This window comes from Micropterus salmoides, unplaced genomic scaffold (assembly GCF_014851395.1).
Source record: "Micropterus salmoides isolate LMB-PRFRI ecotype aquatic unplaced genomic scaffold, ASM1485139v1 Ms_hic_scaffold_18, whole genome shotgun sequence".
NCBI classification, from domain to species: domain Eukaryota; kingdom Metazoa; phylum Chordata; class Actinopteri; order Centrarchiformes; family Centrarchidae; genus Micropterus; species Micropterus salmoides.
In genome coordinates, this window is record NW_024040928.1 from 20,221,476 (window position 1) to 20,244,321 (window position 22,846).

Genomic DNA, 22,846 nt, shown 5'->3' on the forward strand with positions numbered 1-22,846 from the left:
ATTGCACTTTTTTTTCTCACATTGCAGTCATTGTGGTTCATAAAAAAATATAGGTATTTGCAGCTTTAAATATGGGTAGAATCCATATTTTTGTTTTTTACAGTATTTTGCATTTGAGCCCTAGTCCGACAGTGATTCTGCAGTCTCTGTTAACTGTCTCCACTTTAAAAAGCTTTCATAATCTTCTCTGCAAAGTTATGTGCAATCATTTATTAGATTTGGCATTTGGTATTCCATTATAGCCGAACATTTTCCAAGGTATGTGATACGTTTTTAGATTAATTTCCTACCTTCAGAGCAACAGCTGGTTTCTCTTCATGCGGTATGCGGTATAGAAATAAACTCTGTTCAGGATGCTAATCCATCACAAAGAACACAGCATCACATTAAACATAATGCACAGTTTTATTTTTGTGAATGTGACATGGTTGAATTACCGTGCAGTTGCAGTTTTGCAGTTTTTTCTCGTGTCTTGTGTTCACTTTTTAAAACATTGATTTAAAGGTGTTGCATTTCAGTTTTTCTTGCATTTTCAAATATCAGTGAAGATGGAGCACTAACCTTGGCTGTCTTTTTCACATCTCCACCTCGTCAAAGCGCATGAAAGCCTCAGAGTCTTCATATTCATGCTTGACAGCACAGAATTCCTGGCACTGTACAATTTTGCTTCTTTTCATACTGGGTTTGGAATTAAACCCCAACACTTATGTGAGCTTACCCATTTCTAAAATTCTGCTGTATTTTGTGTCCTATTTATTTTATTGAAGGTCTATTGGTAGAGCTGTATGCTTTTGTTTTCTATTATACAAACAGCCACAGACACCGAACAAGGGAAACCTACAAGATAACATAGTGAGCATAGTGTAGAATGGTAGACATAGACAATAGACAACAAAAAACACCCACAGCCGTACTTACCCAGTAAAGAAGTGCATAAATATTTGCTCTCCCTTTTGGAGTCATAAGGCAAATCTTGTTTTTAGACTAGTGTGACTTACAGTTCCCGAGGATCACCTCCAACGTCAATAGCAAATAAATGTTAAGTAAATCTGCTAAGAAACCATTTTTTAAGGGACGCCTTTTTCCTACCAGTACCAAAATCATCAGGTTTTCTTCAGTATCACTGTAATCCATTGATAGTCATCTGTACACCCATTAGTAAATTGTAAACATGAACTGGTAATAGCTAATTTAGTATGCTTTTGAGAGTGCCAATTTGCCCTTTGAAAATCCCCTGCTAGGGGTTGGGGCATCACATTTTCCACGTTTGTCATTTAAAGCAAACATATTTCGTTTAAGATGTAGCACCCACTCCAAATACTTTTGCCAATGTTGTACTGAATTTTCTGGCCTTTGCTGTTGGAAGGCCATAAGACATGAACAGCCTTTGTGGCACTCCCTAAGTGGACAGTATCTCTAGCCATGTTTCCATCTAATTGTCATGAGAATTTTAAGCGTGCTTTTGAAATGTCGCAAAAAAGTCACGAAAAATGTGTGTTTCAATCCGCTGGTTCGGAGCGAATAAATCAGGCTACGGCTAACGTAGTTACGTCAGTAGTTGACGTTACACATGGCTGTAATAAACAAGACATATGGGTTCCAAACCATAAACAAAACCAGTTGCATGAACCTGATGGCCATTAATCTTAGAAAAATGGAGAGAATTGCATACATCTCCAAATTATACTTTTAAACGCTATAATATCCTTTTGTGGGGTTCATCAATGGTGATAAATGATTTGAAGTATATATTTTATGAACATTTAGAGTCGTTAATATTTTATGACATTCAGTAGAAGTAGCATGAATCTCAATATTCAACCACCCAACCAAGATATTTGGGGTGGTGATGGTGCAGTAGATAAGACACATGCCTTTGGTGTGCGAGACCTGGGTTCAATTCCCCACCGTGACACATCCACCAATGTGTCCCTGCGCAAGACACTTAACCCCTAGTTGCTCCAGAGGCGTGTGACCTCTGACATACTTAGCAATTGTAAGTCTCTATGGATAAAAGCGTCAGCTAAATTAAATTTTCTTTCTTCTATGCTTGTTAACCCATGGTAAGCAAGTTTAATGTTTATAATATAGGATAGTTTGATATTTTCTTTTTGGAATTAAAAGGTGACATCTAATTTGTCCAGTTCTGAGGTGACAAAATTTGACAGGTGCTGTTTAGCAAAATTTCTTACTTGAAGATAACTGGAGAAAACTTGTGAATTGTATTTTTCATGTAGCTAGAAACAGGGAAAATCTTAAATATCATACATGTCCTCTACTAAATGAACACACTTAAGTTTCCATTGTAAGAAGGCAGAAAACACTGTAGACGATAAAAGAGAGGGGTTAAATGAAAGAGGATTTAAAAAGAAAAACCCCTTTTTAAATTGGGGGATCTCTTCATCTGGTTCTATATGCAGATATTCAGCCTTATTGTCCTGCCTTTAATAATCTTGCTGTAGCTGCCGTGGCTTTTCATGTGTTTCATGATGTGGAAAATGTGCTTTTATTGTACAGCAGCTCTGCCACGTCCCCTGGGCATACTTCGTCTAATATGGTGCCATAGGTTTCTTGACTGTGGTTGGTGGTAATGGAAGAGATGAAATCCACCCTTTTCAGCCATCGGGAACTTAATGATTTGCTGCTATTCTTGTCCTCAACCTGGGCTGTCAAGTTACAGATATTGATCTTAGTCATGCATTATCAATCAAAGAGATTAGTGCTTAGTTTCAGGGCTAGATGAATGAAAACAAGTTATCTTGACTTTGCTCTTATAACTCTGCAGGATTTATCAAGGAAAAGCCTTCCAGTTATGTTGGAACTCAATACCTCGCTAACTCTTAGTGTTAGGTAATGTTGGCACACTATATAGCTTTAGTTGACTTTATAAATCAATGTCATTTCATGTGTTCCCTGCTGAACCTTGTCATTTATCAGTTTACTTAACTGAAACTGTGTCCTCCTCCTTCTGTTTTTCAGCTACTGGAAGGCAGCTTCACGTCCCAGGTCAGCCACGAAGTCGATGGGCTTATCTTCCAGCCATGTGGGGTAAGCCTCCATCATATATGACAATCTGTCTTTTTTTTCAAAGCCGTAGCCCCGTTGCCACAGGTTGATTGTCAGGCACAGCTTTTTCTTCCTCCGAGCTCCTACGTAAGAATCGGACAGCTTGTCACTACCACCTGCCATTTGTCACTCTCTGTATCAGTCTTGCCCTGTGTTCTTGTAAAGGAACCACACTCCTACATGAATTCACATAAACACACGCCTCTCTGTAAAAGGCTGCACAGTAAAACGGACACATGGCCGGTTGTGTTACGACGGAAACGGCCTTGGTAAGAGTACTGATTTACTTGGTGTTAGAACAGCAGAAAATCACTTTTATCTGTGACAGTAATACTATTCCTTTTTTCTTCTCAAGTGATAGACTCAAGGGACATTATTCCACTGTGTAATGTATGAAATATCATAGCACACATTAGACTAACATTAGTCCAGGATTGTGACAGGTGGGTATATAAGTGATATTGAAGGTATTTTGAAATATGGAAGGCTGCGGCTAGCTATAGTGCCTATTGACTTTAATGCTGCTTGTAAAACATATCCTGAATAAGGTTTTTGCATATTATACTCAGCTTTGGCACATTATTTTTATGTTAAGCGCCCTGTATATCAATCTGTATCTAAAATCTCTTGTTACCTCTACTTTGTGAAGCATCTCCTTTATTTTACTTATTTGTATCTCTGGTAAATATGTTGACTTAAGCTGCTCGCACACTGCTCAGACAGCGGCAAACTAACACCTACATTATAAAGTTGGCAGTAGTAGGTTTCAGTCTTTAAAATGTTCAGAACCAACTGTCAGTTCACACTGACCAGCTAGGAACTGACCAGACAAACTTTTGTTGCCTATTTTTTCCTTATTCAAGTCACACGGTCAAGGCTGCAGTCACTTTTTGGCAAGTGGAAAACTACTTGTTACTGGTTGTATTGGCCCTTTTAATGGTATTTCAACAGGTTGAAAGGACTGGGTGAGCTATAATCAGCCATAACTGAAATATAACGCTCATAACTGAAATCAGTTCATTTTGAGAACCTTTTAGTCACAAGTAGGGAGGTGGAATCAGTTTTCTGGCAAGTGAAAAAGTGCATTAGCAATATGGGCTGTATTGGCCATTTAAATTTATTGCAATTGGTAATAATCAGAATCAGCGTCACAGTGAAATCACTGTATTTCTTCAGGAAGCTTAACAAGGCTAAATTCCCACGCCAAGTTCTTGTCAGCTTTTACAGAGGAGCAATAGAAAGCATCCTGACTGGAAACATCACAAACTGGCATGGGATGTGCACGGCCCATGACTGGAGGGCTCTGCAGCGGCTGGTTAAAACTGCTCAGAAGATCATTGGTATCCATCTCCTGAGCATCAGTGATATTGGTGAGGTGAGGTGCCTGCGCAGAGCCCAAAGGATACTAAAGTTTCAGCTGCCGCACCACCAGTCTGCAGAGCAGCTTTTTACCCCAAGCTATCAGACTCTTAAACTCTAATTCATCCTCAGCACTGCTCCAGTGATGATGGTATCCGTTTACCATTTTTCATGATTGATTCTTTATTAATGTATATTGTCTGCTATGTAGCAGAAGGGAGTTACAAAACTCACTTTCACTCATGTAACTTGTTATATTGTGACAATAAACCTACATACATAATAAGGACTGTTAAGCTATATTCTGTCTTTTTGGCAAGTGCAATACTACATTTCAACTGGTAAAAAGGTGGTTTGGTTGGCACAGAGCAAGCAAAAATCATGTCATATGGGTAATTGCAAGAGAGACACTTTATTTTATTTATAGCCTAACCCAGCTGTGAATCATGTTTCATCTGCAACAATAGGCTAATTGTATTGCTTATAATACTGTTATGTCAGGCCTGATAAACTGCAAACACTTCAACTGTGATTATTCCGTTACAAGAAACATTAACGTTTCACAAAGACATAACTTTGCTATCACGGACATAAAGTGATGCGTATTTAAACGTTATGACTGTTTGAACCAGATAAAAGCAGCTGTAGATGTACAGTGAGGAAAATATATATATAAGTTCTCCCACTTAGAAATCATGGAGAGGTCTGAAATTGTCATCGTAGGTGTATGTCCACTGTGAGAGACAATCTAAAAAACAAAATCCAGAAATCACAATGTATGATTTTTTAACTATTTATTTGTATGATACAGCTGCAAATAATTATTTGAACACCTGAGAAAATCAATGTTAATATTTGGTACAGTAGCCTTTGTTTGCAATTACAGAGGTCAAACGTTTCCTGTAGTTTTTCACCAGGTTTGCACACACTGCAGGAGGGATTTTGGCCGACTCCTCCACACAGATCTTCTCTAGATCAGTCAGGTTTCTGGGCTGTCGCTGAGAAACACGGAGTTTGAGCTCCCTCCAAAGATTCTCTATTGGGTTTAGGTCTGGAGACTGGCTAGGCCACGCCAGAACCTTGATATGCTTCTTACAGAGCCACTCCTTGGTTATCCTGGCTGTGTGCTTCGGGTCATTGTCATGTTGGAAGACCCGGCCTCGACCCATCTTCAATGCTCTAACTGAGGGAAGGAGGTTGTTCCCCAAAATCTCGCAATACATGGCCCCGGTCATCCTCTCCTTAATACAGTGCAGTCTCCCTGTCCCATGTGCAGAAAAACACCCCCAAAGCATGATGCTACCACCCCCATGCTTCACAGTAGGGATGGTGCTCTTGGGATGGTACTCGTCATTCTTCTTCCTCCAAACACAGTTAGTGAAATTATGACCAAAAAGTTCTATTTTGGTCTCATGTGACCACATGACTTTCTCCCATGACTCCTCTGGATCATCCAAATGTGTCATTGGTAAACTGAAGACGGGCCTTGACATGTGCTGGTTTAAGCAGGGGAACCTTCCGTGTCCATGCGTGATTTCAAACCATGACGTCTTAGTGTATTACCAACAGTAACCTTGGAAACTTTCAGGTCATTGACCAGCTCCTCCCGTGTAGTTCTGGGCTGATTTCTCACCTTTCTTAGGATCATTGAGACCCCACGAGGTGAGATCTTGCATGAGTCCCAGTCCGAGGGAGATTGACAGTCATGTTTAGTTTCTTCCATTTTCGAATGATTGCTCCAACAGTGGACCTTTTTTCACCAAGCTGCTTGGCAATTTCTCTGTAGCCCTTTCCAGCCTTGTGGAGGTGTACAATTTTGTCTCTAGTGTCTTTGGACAGCTCTTTGGTCTTGGCCATGTTAGTAGTTGGATTCTTACTGATTGTATGGGGTGGACAGGTGTCTTTATGCAGCTAACGACCTCAAACAGGTGCATCCAATTTAGGATAATAAATGGAGTGGAGGTGGACATTTTGAAGGCAGACTAACTAACTAACTAGCTGATAGACAGGTGTTCAAATACTTATTTGCAGCTGTATCATACAAATAAATTAAAAAATCATACATTGTGATTTCTGGATTTTTTTAATATTTAACATTTTGTGTCTGGACATATGTTTCTCTTTTGTTCTGACCCTGGATATGTAACATCTCTTCAGTCAAAGTAAATAATTAACAGGGTTTACAACTGCTGCCCCTACCGCTCAGGCATGGTGCTTTTCACGTCTCTTGTTTCGCTGGCCACAGCCCAATCAGAGATGTTAAATCAGGTATTTTGACACCTGCTTTGACTTTTTGTGGTTGGAGTTTTTGCAGTGCAGAGCTCTTTTGCCCTATGTGACTGTGGTGATTTGATTCTCCCCCAGTATAAATAGTGATTACCAAGATTGCTAAAACCCTTTTAATGTAGCTAATTTCCATGGGAGAGAATAAGCAGGTGAACTTCTAATTAAGAATACTCTTTAAGGAGTAACATATGGAGATGTTTCTTTTAGAATAGCTATATGTAATCCACTGACTTCCTATTGATTATGTAGATTTATATCAGAATTACAGCAGTAAACCTCTAGCTTGATCAACACAAACTCAAAAGAAGGAGCTTTGAAAGGCAGACTGAGTATAACTAAAAGACAGGACAGGAGGAAATTTGGCATTAACATGCAGTGTTAATTAACTTTATTTTAGAGGCACTGAAAGTATGTTTACTCCATATTTAATGTATTGGATGCAAAGTTACCAGGTGTCACATTAGCACCTAAGATGAATGTTAGTTGTTTTAAAGCAAAAGAAGACTTGGTTTCCTAGTTATTCTGCTCTAGTCAAATCAACATAGTATCAAAAAGTATATGCATTTTTCCCTCTTGTTGTGATTTGTGAAGTAATTATCATACAATATATAACTGTGGCTGTAGCCATCAGGTAGCAACTGTTCTCAGGAGAGCTGGCAGTGAACTTTGGAGGAGGCAGGTTTACACAGCTGTAACCTGAGCAGAGATGATCTGCTTCTCCGGGCAGACGTCTCTCCGACACTGCGTCACTGTCTTGATCAATAATGCAACTTAAATGCCTTAGTTTTGCAGGTGCTTGCAAATCCTTCCACTCTTGTTTTTTGTACAGTGTAATCTCTCCCCTCCTCTTCGGTTTTTCATATATTTGGTTTTTGCTTGTTTATGAAAAAGTGCTGTACCGTATTTCTCTTCCAGAGAAGGGGGCAGCTAATAAGATTGTGTTCTTATTTCCACAGTTGATTTCTGAACATTATTTTGAAGCATGTTTGGGGGAGAGAAATTAATTAGTTTAAAACAGGGTATGATCATTGGTTTCTTTTTTTAGCTGCAAATTATGCTTTTGAGAACATTATACACAATCCTGACCGGAAAATGGTTTTGGAGTGCACCTTTTGAGCCATTTTGATTTAGCATCATCATGTCCTCAGTATCCTCAGTGAATTGGATGGATCATGAGCAACTGGGCTAGAGGAGGATGCTGAAAGCCCTGTGGCCCTTTGGATGTAAGGACGAATGTGGGATTTATCGAACCGGCTGAGGAAATTGCAGCAACATCCGCATCCCAGTCACGTATGAAGAATACACTGTTAGGCAGTGTTTGTGATTTGTTTTGGCAGGTGCTTTTTGCACTTTTGAAATGATTGCTATTCAACAAGCAGGAATAGAATTAGCTGAGGTGTTTTGTCAATAAAACGGATTGCATGGACAGGTCGTCATTCAGACAAGTCCATTTTGTTGGCAGGTACCTTTTTTCACCGCCCTTTTATATAATTCTCACATTTGAATTGGATGCAAATCCTTTCACAGCACTGCAAGGCTGTATGATATACAGTTCAATTAAGACATAGACAGATTTTCCATGTGTCCCATTAAAGCTGGCTGTGTCTGATTTGTCAATCTGTGATCAAATCACGGTTTATTAAGATTTTTTTTCAGCAGTTTCATGAATCTTACAGAAGGAAATGTCTCCACACTCTTGAAGGTCAGCAGCTGGTTCCTGTCTGCACAGGCGCTCAAACAAATGGGCCGGGTCGAGGAAAGAAAAAAAAAGATGATAAATGATGATGCAAACAGTCGGCCATCTGATGTGAAAGAAAATATTATGCAACACTGTGTGGCTTTACTTTTTTACAGCATCTACATTAAACAATTAAACAGCTTGTTTATGGGTGGTTTGGTTTTGGAATCAGGCATAGATGGAGCGAAGGCCTTAAGAATTAGAGACAACTAAAACAAACAGGACCAACAGCAATTTTTTAGACTAGATTTGTTTTATTCCCATTCATCCAACTTTACTTGGCTGTTGAGAACAAAAGTGTATCATGATGAGAGGCTCTGCATGCACTTAAACACAGCAGCAGAGATGCATTTATATTGTAGTAATAACCCTTAACCACCGGCACAACACCATAACACACATAATGTAAACAGGAATGTCTGTAGGCCTGTTTGAAAATAGTCTGCCCTAATGTCTGTTATAGAAGTCCTCCTTCATAGCCCTCAGCATCACTACTTTATGATACTCTTTAGAAATGGTGGCAGGAGATCTGAGTCATACTTGACAAGTTGTCTTTTAACTGTATGAGTTTGAATTTCTTTAGATATGAAAGAGTCCTTCCCATGTTGCAGTGTTTTGATTTTGTCTACTTGCTGGTATAATGGAAAACCACAAACGTGGATAGCAGAAAAGTCTTGCAGTCATTGTATTGCATTGTAGCCTTCTGCTAGTGCATCCACTCACTCCGTAACATGAAAGGAAACCTAATGTTGAAGTGTGATGTTACAATAGTAAACAGCACTGAAATGCTAGAGGAGTATTTTCCAAGAGGTTATCAAATATTTACAGGGGGAATTTAGGACATTGGCTGGAGGCATATGAGGGGACATGGGCCATTCAAGCTACTTGGCACTTTTTAACTAAAGAAAGGTTTGGCTGTGAATGAATGAATGCACTTTTTAAAATGCATTTACTTTTTTGACCTTTAGCTTGCTTTAATTTACCATAATTTATTAAATATTAACAGATAGACTCAGGCCTTGATGTTTTGATGGTGTTTCTCATTTTCTCATTGAGGTGTTGCCAACTAGGAACTGACTACCTGCAAATAAGTCAGATTTATTGTAGAGATGCACATTTCCTCCAAAGGATACGTGAGGAGGACCAGTACAAGAATCATTTTAACAGGTCAGTTTTGGGTCGAAGAGAAAAACTAGTGTCATTGCTGGAGGGTTTTGCTTCACCACAAGATGCCTGATCTTTGGTTCAGTTTCAGCGTCAAACTAAATATTTGAGAAGAGTAGTAGGATGAGTTTAAATTATTTTATCACCAAAACTGCCACCATCCAGTAATGTTTATAGGGGACCAATAACGCTCACGTTGCAATTGTTTTCCAAAGTCATTGATTTTGTCGATCTCTTCACTAACCTACGCAGTGTTAATCTCTTTTTGTGTGAATGGGATTAGGGTGATCTCGGGGTTAATCTCAGCCCTGTCTTGCGGCTGTGAATCTCCACTAATATTAGCACAAAGGTTGCCACTGCAGCAGCCCGTAGTCACTGGGTGTGTTATCTCACCCAACACATGGTGCCCTTGGAATATGTTTTCTTTGTTTAGGGAACATCAGAAAGATTTCGAATTTATAACAGAACTGTTGGCGCAGATGGTGGAATTACTTATGGTATGGCGCTCCAGATGGTGGTCTCTGTACATAGAAGATTTTTTACACTGAGTTCTCTTTACACTGTTTTTAAAAAAAAATGTATTTATTTTATCTCAAATCATTTCAGCTACACTCAAAAAGCCAAGTCAGTACAGAAGGCGCGATTCATATCAATTTTGGACCCAGTGAAGTTGAGGCTTTTGAATCATATTGTGAAAGATGATCTAAGACAGATATGTGAGTTTAGGAGGTCACATCATTGGTTTATTGTGCATTTTATGTGCTTCATGAATCAGTATAATCATTTTATTTTGGGCTTTGCTATTCTTCAGTGTGTCTATGTGTCATAACTGCAGACCATTTACCTCAAGATTTACAATTTAACTTTGCCCTGTCCCTGTATTACTCAACCTTGTTTATTGCAAGGCAAATATTTTATTCCACTGCACCATTTTGCACATTCACACCAAAACCCAGAAAAAAAAACAAACACAAAAAAACACCAACACACACACACACAAACACACACAGTGTCAATGTTACTTTCAAAGAAACCAGTGTGTCTTAGCTATAACAGAGGGACCTTTTTTTCTGTGGAACAGATTTATTGGACTTGTCCAGCATTTTGTCTACTGCAGCACTCTAAACAATAATTTTCCCTCGGAGCAAAAAAGCTGTTATTGAAATTGAGACTTTGGAAAAACACTGTAATCAAAGGACTTACCTTGAAGCATACCCTGAAGCAAGCATATTTTTCCAGAATAGAATTACACTTTCTACATTTATTTAGCTTTTGTTTGCCATTCGGTGGCTTGTAATGTAGTCTGTCATATTCAATACATCTGTAATTACGATGGCATGTGTACAATTATGGACAATCAGCCTTTTGAAATCAAGCAGACACTCAAGTATTGTGCTGCAGATATTTCCTGGGTTTGTTTATATCCATGTAAATGCCGTCTAATCTACAGGCTGCTAAACCGCTCTTTGTTTTGACATTTTAGTGTGCCTCTGGCTACATTTACCTCAATATTAACATCCATATCCACCTCAACCTGCTCCAACTGTCTCTCTCTCTCTACCTCCCCCTCCCTTCTTCCACTGGTTGCGTTGCTGTGTGTACCTTGTTCATATATGTGTATTTTCATTTGTCTTATACTGCATGTCCTTTTTGTTTTACCATGAACTTGTAAATACATACTTAAGATTATAATATCATAATTATATCCTCAAAAGGGATTGTTGAATCAATTATAATACTAAGAGTATGTGTTAAAAATAACCATTTGACCATATTGACCTTATTTTCTTCTTGGAGTATATACTGTGCTGTACAAAGAGCAGTGGTTCCATATTTTAGGATTCTGGTTTAGTGTTTTCTACAGCGTTTTTCCTCCCCATACTTTGAGGCAAAGTGAAAATAATAGGGCCCAATTTCTTCCTGTGGAAATATGGATTGTACTAGATCCAATACAACCTGGCTATTCCTGGACTTTAAAAGGGTAACAAATCTCTGATCTACAGACGGTCAATAGCTTGTCACATTGTCCGTCTACTTCTCTCTCCCTAGATTTTAATAGTTGATCTTCCTCCCCCCAGGTTATTTGTTTCCCAGTATTGGCATCAGAGAAGGGCTACAGTTTGGTCCTTCCAATATCAACAAACACTGTTTTAAAGCTGTTTGTCTGATGACCTGTCAAGTAACAGTAAAATGTGATGTATGATTGATTACATGAACCCGACCTGTCTTTTCATTCATGAGCTTTGTATTTTCTGTGTCCACTTCAGGGTATTTTGAAAATGCAGTTGCTTGTGAAAGTCTTAGGTGGCAATTTTGTGGACTACTTTGAGTTTTTATCTTTGTCACCAAAAAGGTTTAGTTGGAAGTAGAAATAGAAAACTGCAAAGTCAGCTGAGCTGCGTTTGCACAGCTTATACGGGTGGTCACGCCTGGAGTCACATCTTGCTGTTATTTTTGAAAGGTGGCAGAATTTTCTAAGTTTCTCATATTCAGAATTAAGAGTCCTGGAAAAAGAGAAACATTCAAGGAGCCAGGAGCAACCAAATATAAGTTGCTGAGAAAGTGAAACAATAGTTGCCGGTTAGAAAATCATTACAGAAACATTTCCTTAACTGCTTGTCTATCTTACCTTACGTTTCAAACATAGGGAAAGTCTTATCTTTGAAACTTTGAAGCAGGTGTCTCATTACAGAAACATTTCCTGACTGCTTGTCCCATCTTACCTGAAGTTTCCAAGATAAGAAAAGCCCTGTCTTCCTATTACTGAAGCAATTCCTAAACCCATGGCTATTTCCTGTCCTATCTCAGACCTTATATCTTATCATAACTTAAAGAAATCTTAACTGGAACTTTAAACTCAATTCCTCAAGAGGCACTCCCATACAATTTTAGCGATGAGTCAGAGGCATTAATCTTGTCAGTGGAGGAAAAGGAAACCCCACGTTTCTGGGAAGACATAGCATATTGATCAGTTTCCAAATTAATGGTCTTGACAGTCGATATATGGTCCGGGAAAGTGTCATCATACAGTTTGTGTAGCCTTTCAATCATAATACTTCTTTGTTCATGTTGTTCCCTATCTTCATTGTGATTGCCAAACAGACATAACAACAGTGGTGGTGCCATTTTTGGAAGTTATTTTGAATTAAGGACGGGATGCCTAACTTCAGTTAAGGCAGTTCTTTAATAACTAAATTCCAGTCCTAAGATAAGATGGGATAACATGTTTCTGTAATACCAAAACTAAATGTTATCTTAAATTGAGAGAGGATAGGATGTCAGACCAGCAAGTTTCTATAATGATAAGTCTATAATGATGCCCACAGGAACGAGAGGAGTGCCGTCAGAAAACCTTCTTATATTTATTAAAGGTTCAGTTCACCCAGATAACAAAATATGTATTTTCAACAAACGGAATAAAGCTCTGAACCCAGAGGGTAATTGTGAAAAGTTTTGCGTGAAAGGAGCCGGTCTGGGAAGAAAAACAAAAATGTCATTGCCAGATAGTGCTTCTCCTCATAATTCTCTGAATTTTAACTGGGTTGGTTTTCTTTATCCAGTTGTATTTAGGTATATTTATAGTGGAGGTACAATAATTCATCTCCAACCACTCCTCACTAACTCAATTTTAAAGTCACTGCTTTCATGACGGCTGAAGAGTTTTTTTAGACCTTGCAGCCTGTTGTGGGATGGCTCTCGAGTTATCCATCACCACACAAATATTTTTGCATATTTCTAAATACACTTGAAGTAATTGCTTTGCTACACAGTCATCATAGTAATTTGTTCTGGCATTTATGCTCTATTTTTTTTTTTTATATATAACTGAACCATACAGCCACATGTTCATGTTTCACTCTGTTTTTCCTTCCATCAACCTCTGAATTTCTAACTTGAAATAAGCAATTTATGTGCAGTGCAACATCATTAAAGGAAAATGAGTTTGATTGATGAGAGATGTGTTCCTGAATGCAAGGTTGGGGTTTGAAGGTATGTTTTGCACCTCAGTAATAAAGCTTTTGTTTTGTATGTGCAGTCACTTATTGACATGGCTAGCAATAGTAAGCGCGAGTGCAACTGGCAGCACTTTTTCATTTAGGAATACATTTGAAGGTTACCTGTTTATTTAATCTGCAGTCTGATTGGGTTTTTATGGGGTTGTTGCCATGGTTCTGCTGGCTTGGACTCATTTATAGCAAATTTCACTTTACTTGAGTATGTAGCACACATTTTAGCATGCATTTTTAGGAACCAGCATCATCAGATCCTCATCCATCCTGTTATTGTTTTACCCCAGTGAAGACGCACATAAACCAGACAAATGTTTTGCAAGTGGTGGAAGAAGTATTAAGATCCTTCATATTCTATAAGATCATCATATGTTTGTAGCCTCACTGGCCTGTGAGAACCATCTATCTCTTAAAAGTTCAATTTTTCACGAGTTCAGAAAAACAGCCGGTTTCAGCTTTGTGACCTTGCATTTTCCAGCTAATTCAAAGGGAGGTTGAAATAGTTGACTTAGTGTAAGAAGTAGGTAAATTTCTCAACCCATAAAGGAACATTTAGTCTTTCGGTTTATAAAAATCACCAACAACAACATGTTTTTTACCAGATAGGAACTGTCACACAAATGCAGTGGAGTAAAAGTTTTAATGTTATTGCCTCTGAAGTGTAGAATTTTAGAAGTATAAAGTTGCATCAAATGGAAATACTCAAGTAAAGTACTAGTACCTCAAATTTGGACTTTTACTCAAATACTGTACATCATTTATTTATATATATATAGCCAGAATTTAGTACTTCATTTCATTCTTTTATTTGGCTCATTTATGTCTGATCAATAGTTGTGGAGGACTTAATCACTAGACACATGAATGTATTTCATTTTGAATTAGAGCTTATTATAATACTATTATATTATACTTGTTACATAAGTGGATAAGTCATTTGGCGAGGTTATTTTGATGCCTGTGCAGCATAGCATAACTAACTGCATTGAAGAATGTTCCTTTCCACACCTACGTTTTCAAAAGAAAAGATGTACTCAGTTTTTCAAAAGAGACATGCCCTCTTTTCCTGCTCCCTAGCTAACTGTGGTGAAAAGCCTTTGTTGAGTGTGCTGGTTTCAAAGGCACATGAAGGCCGCCTCCCACATGGAGAGCACCACTGCAGACAAAAGCAGGACACTCCACACTCGTGTTCCCTTCACTTTACACCTAAAATGACAAAGTAAACCTGCCTTGGACTCAACCAGTCTAAGTCATCTCGACTTTGCCGTCAGGACAGAATTTTCATATTATTCTTGATATCTTTCATTTCATAGCAGTGCCCACGTAGTATGTTATAATAAAGTCTAACTGAAATGACTTTTAGTCATCCCTTTTTGTTGTCAAAAATAACGTCAACAATTGTTTGTTATCATTAAAAGGAAGAAAAAAACTGCTTGAAGAGTGTGTTTGATTGACAGCAGCTGGCAGGCTGTTGGTGTTACACAGTAAGGAACAAGAGAGAAAGTAAACAAACCTGCACTGTAGCCGATATGTCATGGGCAGGCAGCGTGTTAGTGGTCTTGAAGAGTAACCACAACAGGTGGGAAGTGACATTTGCAGGTAAATTTAGATGCAGCTGAGCAGCTACTTGGCTAACTACCTTGCAAACTAAAGGGGACCTTAGCAGGAAAGCTAATGTGGGTTGTTCAGAGTATGTGGGCTTTGTTTTGTTTAGCCGGCTGCTGTCAGATTTGGTTGGCTCTATCAAAACAAGGTCTCCGGCTACGTAGACTGATATCTAAAGGTATTCCATTGAATTAATACAAATCTAGGGGGTGCCATCATGAAACAAAGAAATATCTCCCATTTGGTTTTTAATTTTTTTTTTCTCAAAGGCAAACACGACTGTGGTTTTACAGAGCAGATATGTATGTTGTAGCAGACAGTGAATCAATATATTTGACCTTTGCAACCCGAGCAAAATGACTCGTTTCGCTATCAGAATGTGATCCATTCGGTCGGTAACATTTGAAAAGGCTACACCAGCCGCACCATAGACAGTATATTACTGGACGAAGTCACCCCGCTGATTTGAATGGAGAGCAGTGAAGCCAGTTTTGGACCAATAAAATACTACTACAGGTCCGCTTCCTGTTGGCACCAGCGTCTACTGTGCATGATCGCGCAGCATAACCGTGGTCTAATGACGTAGAACAACTGCAGAAACACCATAATTCTGGTAGCTGTATAAATGCGCCAACAAAAAGTTTCATGGCTCATGACTCGGATCGTCACCGTTTAAAGCCCACCTACAAGGTTCACCTGCCAAACACCAAAGCAGCGTCTCTGATTGCTCTGATAGTTTTTTTTTTTGTTTGTTTGTTTTTTATTGGCGAGACTTTATAATCTAAGCAATACAGTTACATCTCTCATGTGCGACGTTGTCAGGATTTTGACGTCATGTTTTGGGCCTACATGGATCCCTCCATGCTGGCTTTGGTCGGCTTCACAGTCCGTTCTCTGGCTTACCCCCTTGAACCGCACGTATACATTTTTACCCCCATTTATGTTAGTGGAGCACTAAACTGGAAGTTAGCCTGCTCGGCCAGCAAAAGTTAACACAGGAGGACACTGTAGTGATAGTACCGACTAGCGTTTGGGGGTGTAATTGCAGAATGACGGACACACCTACGCACATGTATAAATGCATGGCTACGTGCGTAGCCTACAGCGTAGATACGCACGTAGACCCTACACAGGAGTATAAATGGGCCTTAAAGCCCTGGATATACTTGCTTTTTAATGATGTGTAGGTGTGGACAGGCGTCGGCGATGCAAACGGCATTGTTCACATACTTGCCTGCATATTTTGCATGTACCTGGAGGAGACATACTTCCCCCACGTTCATGTGCAGAATTGCATCTTGCGGCAATCTTGCAAACACGTAGTTAAAAGCAAGTATATCCAGGGCTTAAAGCAGTTAAATTTAATTTGAACTTTAAGATATGAACTGTGATTTAGCATATATATGTCTTTGTTCTAAAAATTATGCTGTAAACAAATTATTTGCAAAGAAATGCTTTTTCAGTGATGTAGGAACATCTGATTTTTTTTGTGTAGATTCATCCAAATCACAAAAAAATACAGTTTATCACTTACCTCTAGTGGTATCTTACAGTGCAGTTTTTGGCAATAGTAGAAGAAATACTCAGATGCAATACCACAGTGGTGATTGCTGTGGTAAGTAAATGTCCTGCCTTCAAACTGATACTTAAGTTAAAGCATAGAAGCAAAATGTACTTGAGGGTGAAAAATAAAAGTACTCATTCTACAGAATGCCCTTTCCAAAGTTTTAGTTAAGTATTATTTATACTGGTTGTTGATCTAACAGCATTTGCAACCCCCCTTTCCAACATCAGAAATATTCAGGGACTTCGTGCCTCGTTTTTTGTTTGTTTGTTTGTTTTTTTACTTTCCAAAACCACCACTCAGGCCCACTTCACTAGGGCTGCAACTAATGAGTATTTTTGTAGTCGACTAATCTGTTAATTATTTATTATTATTATTTAATTATTACCCTAACCCTAATCAAACCGATTAACTAATTAAATATCTTTCAAGTGAATTACTGATCTCCAACACACAGCCTAACTAGCTAATGTTACCATGAAGTGAACGAGGTTTACTATTCAGAATGAACGCCAGGGGGAAACCAGGGAAGAAGACAAGACAGCGTAGGCTACTCGTATAATTCAGTGATTTATACAAACTTGTAACTGTTTAACAAAGATTTTTGCTTTGGAACTATATAAAATAAAAGCAAATTAAAAGCAAGTACTATAACCAGTAACCACTAACAATGTAATGTCTATTTAGAACAATAAAGCAACAGTCCCCTTTCATAATACTTCTGGAGTTTATTTTCCAGAAGTGCTTATAAGTTTTAGGCAATAACTCAGTGGAGAATGTTCTGTAGGCTACATCACGAGCCAGATGTTCCTTGATGTACTTTAAACCATTACTCATTACAAATAACTTTTTTAAAGCTGGGTCTCCGACATTGCCAGTGTTGGACAGATTTGTGCTGCGGTGTTTATGAGAGAGAGACGAGTGAGAGGATGCGCTGCGTGAATGCACTAAGGCGGTGATCAGCAATCAAATAAGATTTTAAATAGGCCTAGTAAAATAAAAAATAAATAAAATTAGTGTGTGCTGGTCAGCGTTGATATTGTGGCAGGCCGCCACAAATAAATGAACGTATAGGAAACACTGCCTTTCCCCTGTTGTTGCTGCTGCAGCAGTCTGAGTAACTGGGACCAGGCTCTATGGGTGTGACTGGCTGGCCGGCTGGCACCGCTAACCTCACGGCACTTGTGGAGCTTCTCAACCCCGAAAACATTTGAGCACATTTTCGATTCACCATCAACTTTGTTAAAACTACCAATATTCAAATCCTACACAGTTGATTTCTCGCCTCAAAGTGTATTTAGTGATTTAATAGCGTACAAAACCTAAAAAAATCAAAAGCCATTTTGCTGTTCACATCTTTCGCATGAATGCTTCATCTTCGTGAGAAGTCTAACAGTCAAGCAGTCATGGCAGACAGTGGAAGCCAAACTGCCCCCAGCACTTCCTGTAGTGCATTGCAGTTAGAAATACACAACCAGAAAAGTTCCTTAAACGGCATCTATGTAACAATGCGTCGACAATGAAATTTCACGTCGACAAAGATTTATAGTCGACCTTTCTCTCAAGCTCTCCAGTATCATTCTTCATACAACTATTGTCTGTCACTTCTTGTGTGTTCAACAGAGTGCAGCACCGTGAATTTTCATGCTATTCAGCAAGTCCAACAGCTTGCCAAACTCAGACACCAGGCCTTGTGTTTGTGGAGGAGTAGTAGTTTTTTATGTAGTTTTTATGTAAGTAGTGTTTCTTTCTGCCAATGATGATTTAAAGTTCTTTTTTAAAGTCCTGCCATGGGGTGCATACGTGGGTGGAACCAGGAACCCCTTACTTGGTCTTATGCTGTGACAGCGCACGTTCTCCTGAGGAATCCTGTCTTGTTTTCCACACATTTCCCTGGAGTAGACTTCTGTTACTGGGCAACCTGACAGTGACAGAGCCTGATCATCTGTTCCCGCCTCCACCCGTCATGCCTTTACATTTCTCATGTGCACTTGTTTCATGTCCTTCGAAATGTCAGGCATGCATAAATAATAAACGTGATTGAGGAAAGCTTCTTGTCTGGTTATGTGCCATACGTTGCTGCACATTGAACCACAGTATTGATGTGAGAAGATTAATCAAGTTGAATCGTAATTTGTCGGTCTATAATATATTGACACATCTGTCCTTGTGCTCCCACTGTGCAGTTTTCTAGGTATAATCATTTCATTTCAAATGTGGAATACTTAAATATTTAATAAACTCTTGTTTGCATTTCATTGTTTATATCCAGAGACTCATTTTTATAATATCAATTCATTTCCACGTCTTGCTGCTCTAGATGGTTAGATACCAACAGTGTATTATAATGGAGCCTAATTTGTATGAGGGTTTTCAGTTCATTAACTACGACTGTTGCCTAAAAATTCTGCTCAGCTCAGAAATTACTCAGCCATTAAGTCTGCAGAGTTGAAAAATGCTACTCATCAAACCGCAGCGTCACCTTTGTTCCATTAAAGCTTTTAATATGTATTTATCCCCAACAAATCTTCCCTGTCCGTAATTTCTTTGGGGATTGGGTTTTCCTGCAGAGATACAAGCCCGGGAGGTGTGATGAGATCCTCAAGTGGAAGCCCCCTAATCTCAACTCTGTGGACTTTCGCCTCAAGATCACCAAAGTCGGAGGAGAAGGGTAAGTTTCTGTTGCCGGGGTAACACTCTGCCTGATGAATATAATGGCACCTATCATTTTGTGACACACTGGAGTACTTTGAGCCATCCACAGCCATACGCATGTACAGCTGCAGTGAAGTCCATTGAATTTCTTCGACATTAATCTTTTCTTCACTATCCCGTCCTTTCATCACTTTTCCTTTTGCCTTGGGGTTCAAATCGTCGCTACAGGGTACAAAATCCTTTAACCATCATCGACTACATGCACGTTTGTGTCCAATCCCAGAAATATCTTTTATGTTACCTATATGGTGTTGCTTATATATGCAAAGAAAAAACACTGCTGACATTCCCTTTTTCTCTCATTTTTAAGTTTGTTATCCTCTGCATCATAAATTATTCAGATCCACCGGTGCTCATCCGAGCCCTTATCCTTGTATAAACATTAGAACCCTGCAGAAAAACAATTCAATACTAGGAAAAAGACAATAAATTCCTGCAGGTCATTACAACCTTTGGACGTGTACGGATGTCTGATTATGAAATGGAAACTAGTTGTAACATTGGTAGTTGTCTAAAAGTTGCTTTATAGAAGGAAAAGAAATTTGCGTCCAGCATTGAAAGAATACGTTTTGTTGAGACATTCCTGGTCCCCAGAAGATGAATTCTACCGACCTCTGTGATCTCTTGACATTTTCTCAGGCACCACTAGGTTGACAGTTTGGGTTTTTAGTTAAATGTCTCAAACAGCTATAGAATGTATTGCATTGAAATTTGATACAGATGTTCATTGTGCCAGAGGATGAATGCTTATAATTTTCATGATCACCTGACTTTTCCTCAAGAACCACCAGCAGGTCAAACTAAAGTTTTAACTTATGTAGTGAAATATTGCAACAACTTTTGGCTATTGCGCAAAATTTTGTACAGTCATTCATGGTTCCCAGAGGATGAATCCTTAGGACGTTGGTGATGCCCTGACTTTTCTTCTAGCTCAACCATGATGTTGACATCCATGGTTTTGAGTGAAATATCTCAACAGCTATTGGATGGATTGTCATGAAATTTTGTACAGACATTTATGTTAAGGTCAAAATTAAAATCTGTCCAATACTTTGCTTTATGACCAAATACCTGCCAAACTAATGACATTACCTTGAGCCTCAGCTGTACCCTGAGTTTATTGCTAATTATCAAATGTTAGCATGCTAACAGACTAAATTAAAACGTTGACAATGATAAAAATTACACCTGCTAAACATCAGCATGTAAGCATTGTAATTGTGAGCATGCTGACATTCGCATTTATCTCAAAGCACCACACTGTCCCTGAATACAATCCCACAGAGCTGCCAGCAAGGCTGAAGACTCATATTTTAGTTTTTTCTCTGCACAGCACATACAGCGTGCTTTCCATCAGAGCAGTCTGTGAGTGTTTTCTGAGTGCAGTCAAACAGACCCACAGCGGAGAGCTTTCTGGTCATGCTGCCTTTTCTTTTGGGAGCCAGGTGACCTCAGTGACTGTCCCAGCTTTGTAGCCATGAGCTTGCCACCATTCACCAACAACAGACTGAGAGGATCACAGAACGGCACAGTCGCTCATTCTACTCTAAAGGCATCCAGCAGGCCAGTTAGTCAGCTTCTTGACTCCACCCCGTGCGTGGGAGAACACAGACGAATATTGTTGCCATTTGAGAACGTTCTGATATTTCCCCCGAAAGACAAATTTTGCTGGCAGAGGAGCACTCATCAGACCTCACTCTGTCTCGGTGTAGGTTTTCAAACATCTCCTTAGTAACTGAGAGAGAGAGAGAGAGAGAGAGAGATGTGCAGACATGTAAGGAGATAACAACTGTTTATTCATCAGCCCACACAATCAATCCTTGAGCACGTCTTTGTATACCACTGAGGCACACAGCCTTGCAGGTTTTATTACCTTCTCTGACAGCACAAAGGCAGATGGTGATTATTGTGTGGCAGGAAGAGCGGAAAGGTGGAAAAAAACAAACTGGAAAGGTGAAGCAATTCCAGAAAGCATGCCATGCCATTCCCTAGTGTGGGATTGAACAATCTCAAGTACAGTATAGATTTCATGACTTGCGTTTCGTACCCAAATGTTTCTCTGCAGCATCTAAAAACTGTCCGTGCCAATTTTTTGCATCTTACAATTGACCCGGCAGAAAAATTGTATCCAAAAGTCAAAAACTCCCTGACACCATGAAGAGCCACCGTGACATTCAAATTTGTGGTTTTGAGGGAAAAGATTTAAACAGTCTTGGAGGCTCTGCATGGTGGCAGGGGGTTTTGACTTTTAGATCAAATATGCCTGCTGGGTCAATTGTAAGATGCACACTTGGCGCAGACCATTTTTAGACACTGAAGAGAAGAATTTGGGCAGGAAAGACATTCACTGCACTTGTAGTATGATTCAGAGCAAGTGGATACGAGATTTCGAGAGGGAGGCTTTGCTCGCAGCATTTTTGCCATCAGCATAACACATGAAGGATTCGGCAGAACAAACACGGAGCCCGTCTGTGGACTTTGAACTCCGTGAATGGATTTCTCTGTATGGACACAAAGATATCTAGAATTTGCGCCCAGATGACCCGGCTGTCTCCCAGTTGGCACGTTACCACAGGGAGTGTGTCGCCTGAATCCCAGCTTACACATTTAGTGGAATTTGAATGTGTAATTCTTCCACTGTTGAACAGAATTGAATCAATTTTTTGGCCTGTGCTCACAGTATTCATTCATTACTGTATTTAATGGATGCACTTAGTCATGTTATCTGACATTTATTTTTATTGCCCATTAAAATACCAAAAACAACAATGCATTAGTCCATCTATCGTCTTCAGTATTTATTTATTTAAAGTTTATTTTTATAGGTACAAGTACTGCCACATACCAAGTTAATTTGCGTTTGTCATTCCTAAATTAGCCTATATACAAAACATCTGAAAACATCAACAAGAAAATACAGGAAATAAAGGCACAAATACAATCAATGACAAATTAAACCATAAAACACAATGGCATGCTTCAGACAGATCCTTCAGGACTATCTGACTGATCCCTCTGTTAAAGTTGTTGCGTTAATTAACGCTGACAAGTATTTTATCGCACATTAGCGCAGTTTTAATTATTAGGCTATTTATATTATATATATATTTTTCAAAGTCCGTTGCTCACTGGCTCTGAATACACATACAGTCAAACCTTGGCTCACAGGAGGGGTGGGATGTTGATCAGCCTGCAAATCACCCACCCAAACAAGCAGCAGAGGGAGGCTTCAGCAGGCTACGCTGGATGCAGCGTGAGGGAGAAGTAGATAAACAAAAGCAAGACAAGCGATCAATTGTCATAGCGAAGTGGATAGTGCCGCACTGCACGCTGATTAGT

General features: G+C 39.2%; 1 protein-coding gene across 1 annotated transcript in view; it reads left to right on the forward strand.

Annotated features, from left to right (window-relative positions):
- The window catches only part of rngtt (RNA guanylyltransferase and 5'-phosphatase), a 100,753-nt gene that overhangs the window by 61,349 nt on the left and 16,558 nt on the right, over positions 1–22,846 (forward strand). Inside the window, exons 12-13 of the mRNA XM_038727869.1 lie at positions 2,980–3,048; positions 19,363–19,463. Coding sequence (XP_038583797.1) covers positions 2,980–3,048; positions 19,363–19,463 — 170 coding nt within the window. The remainder of the gene's footprint in view (positions 1–2,979; positions 3,049–19,362; positions 19,464–22,846) is intronic.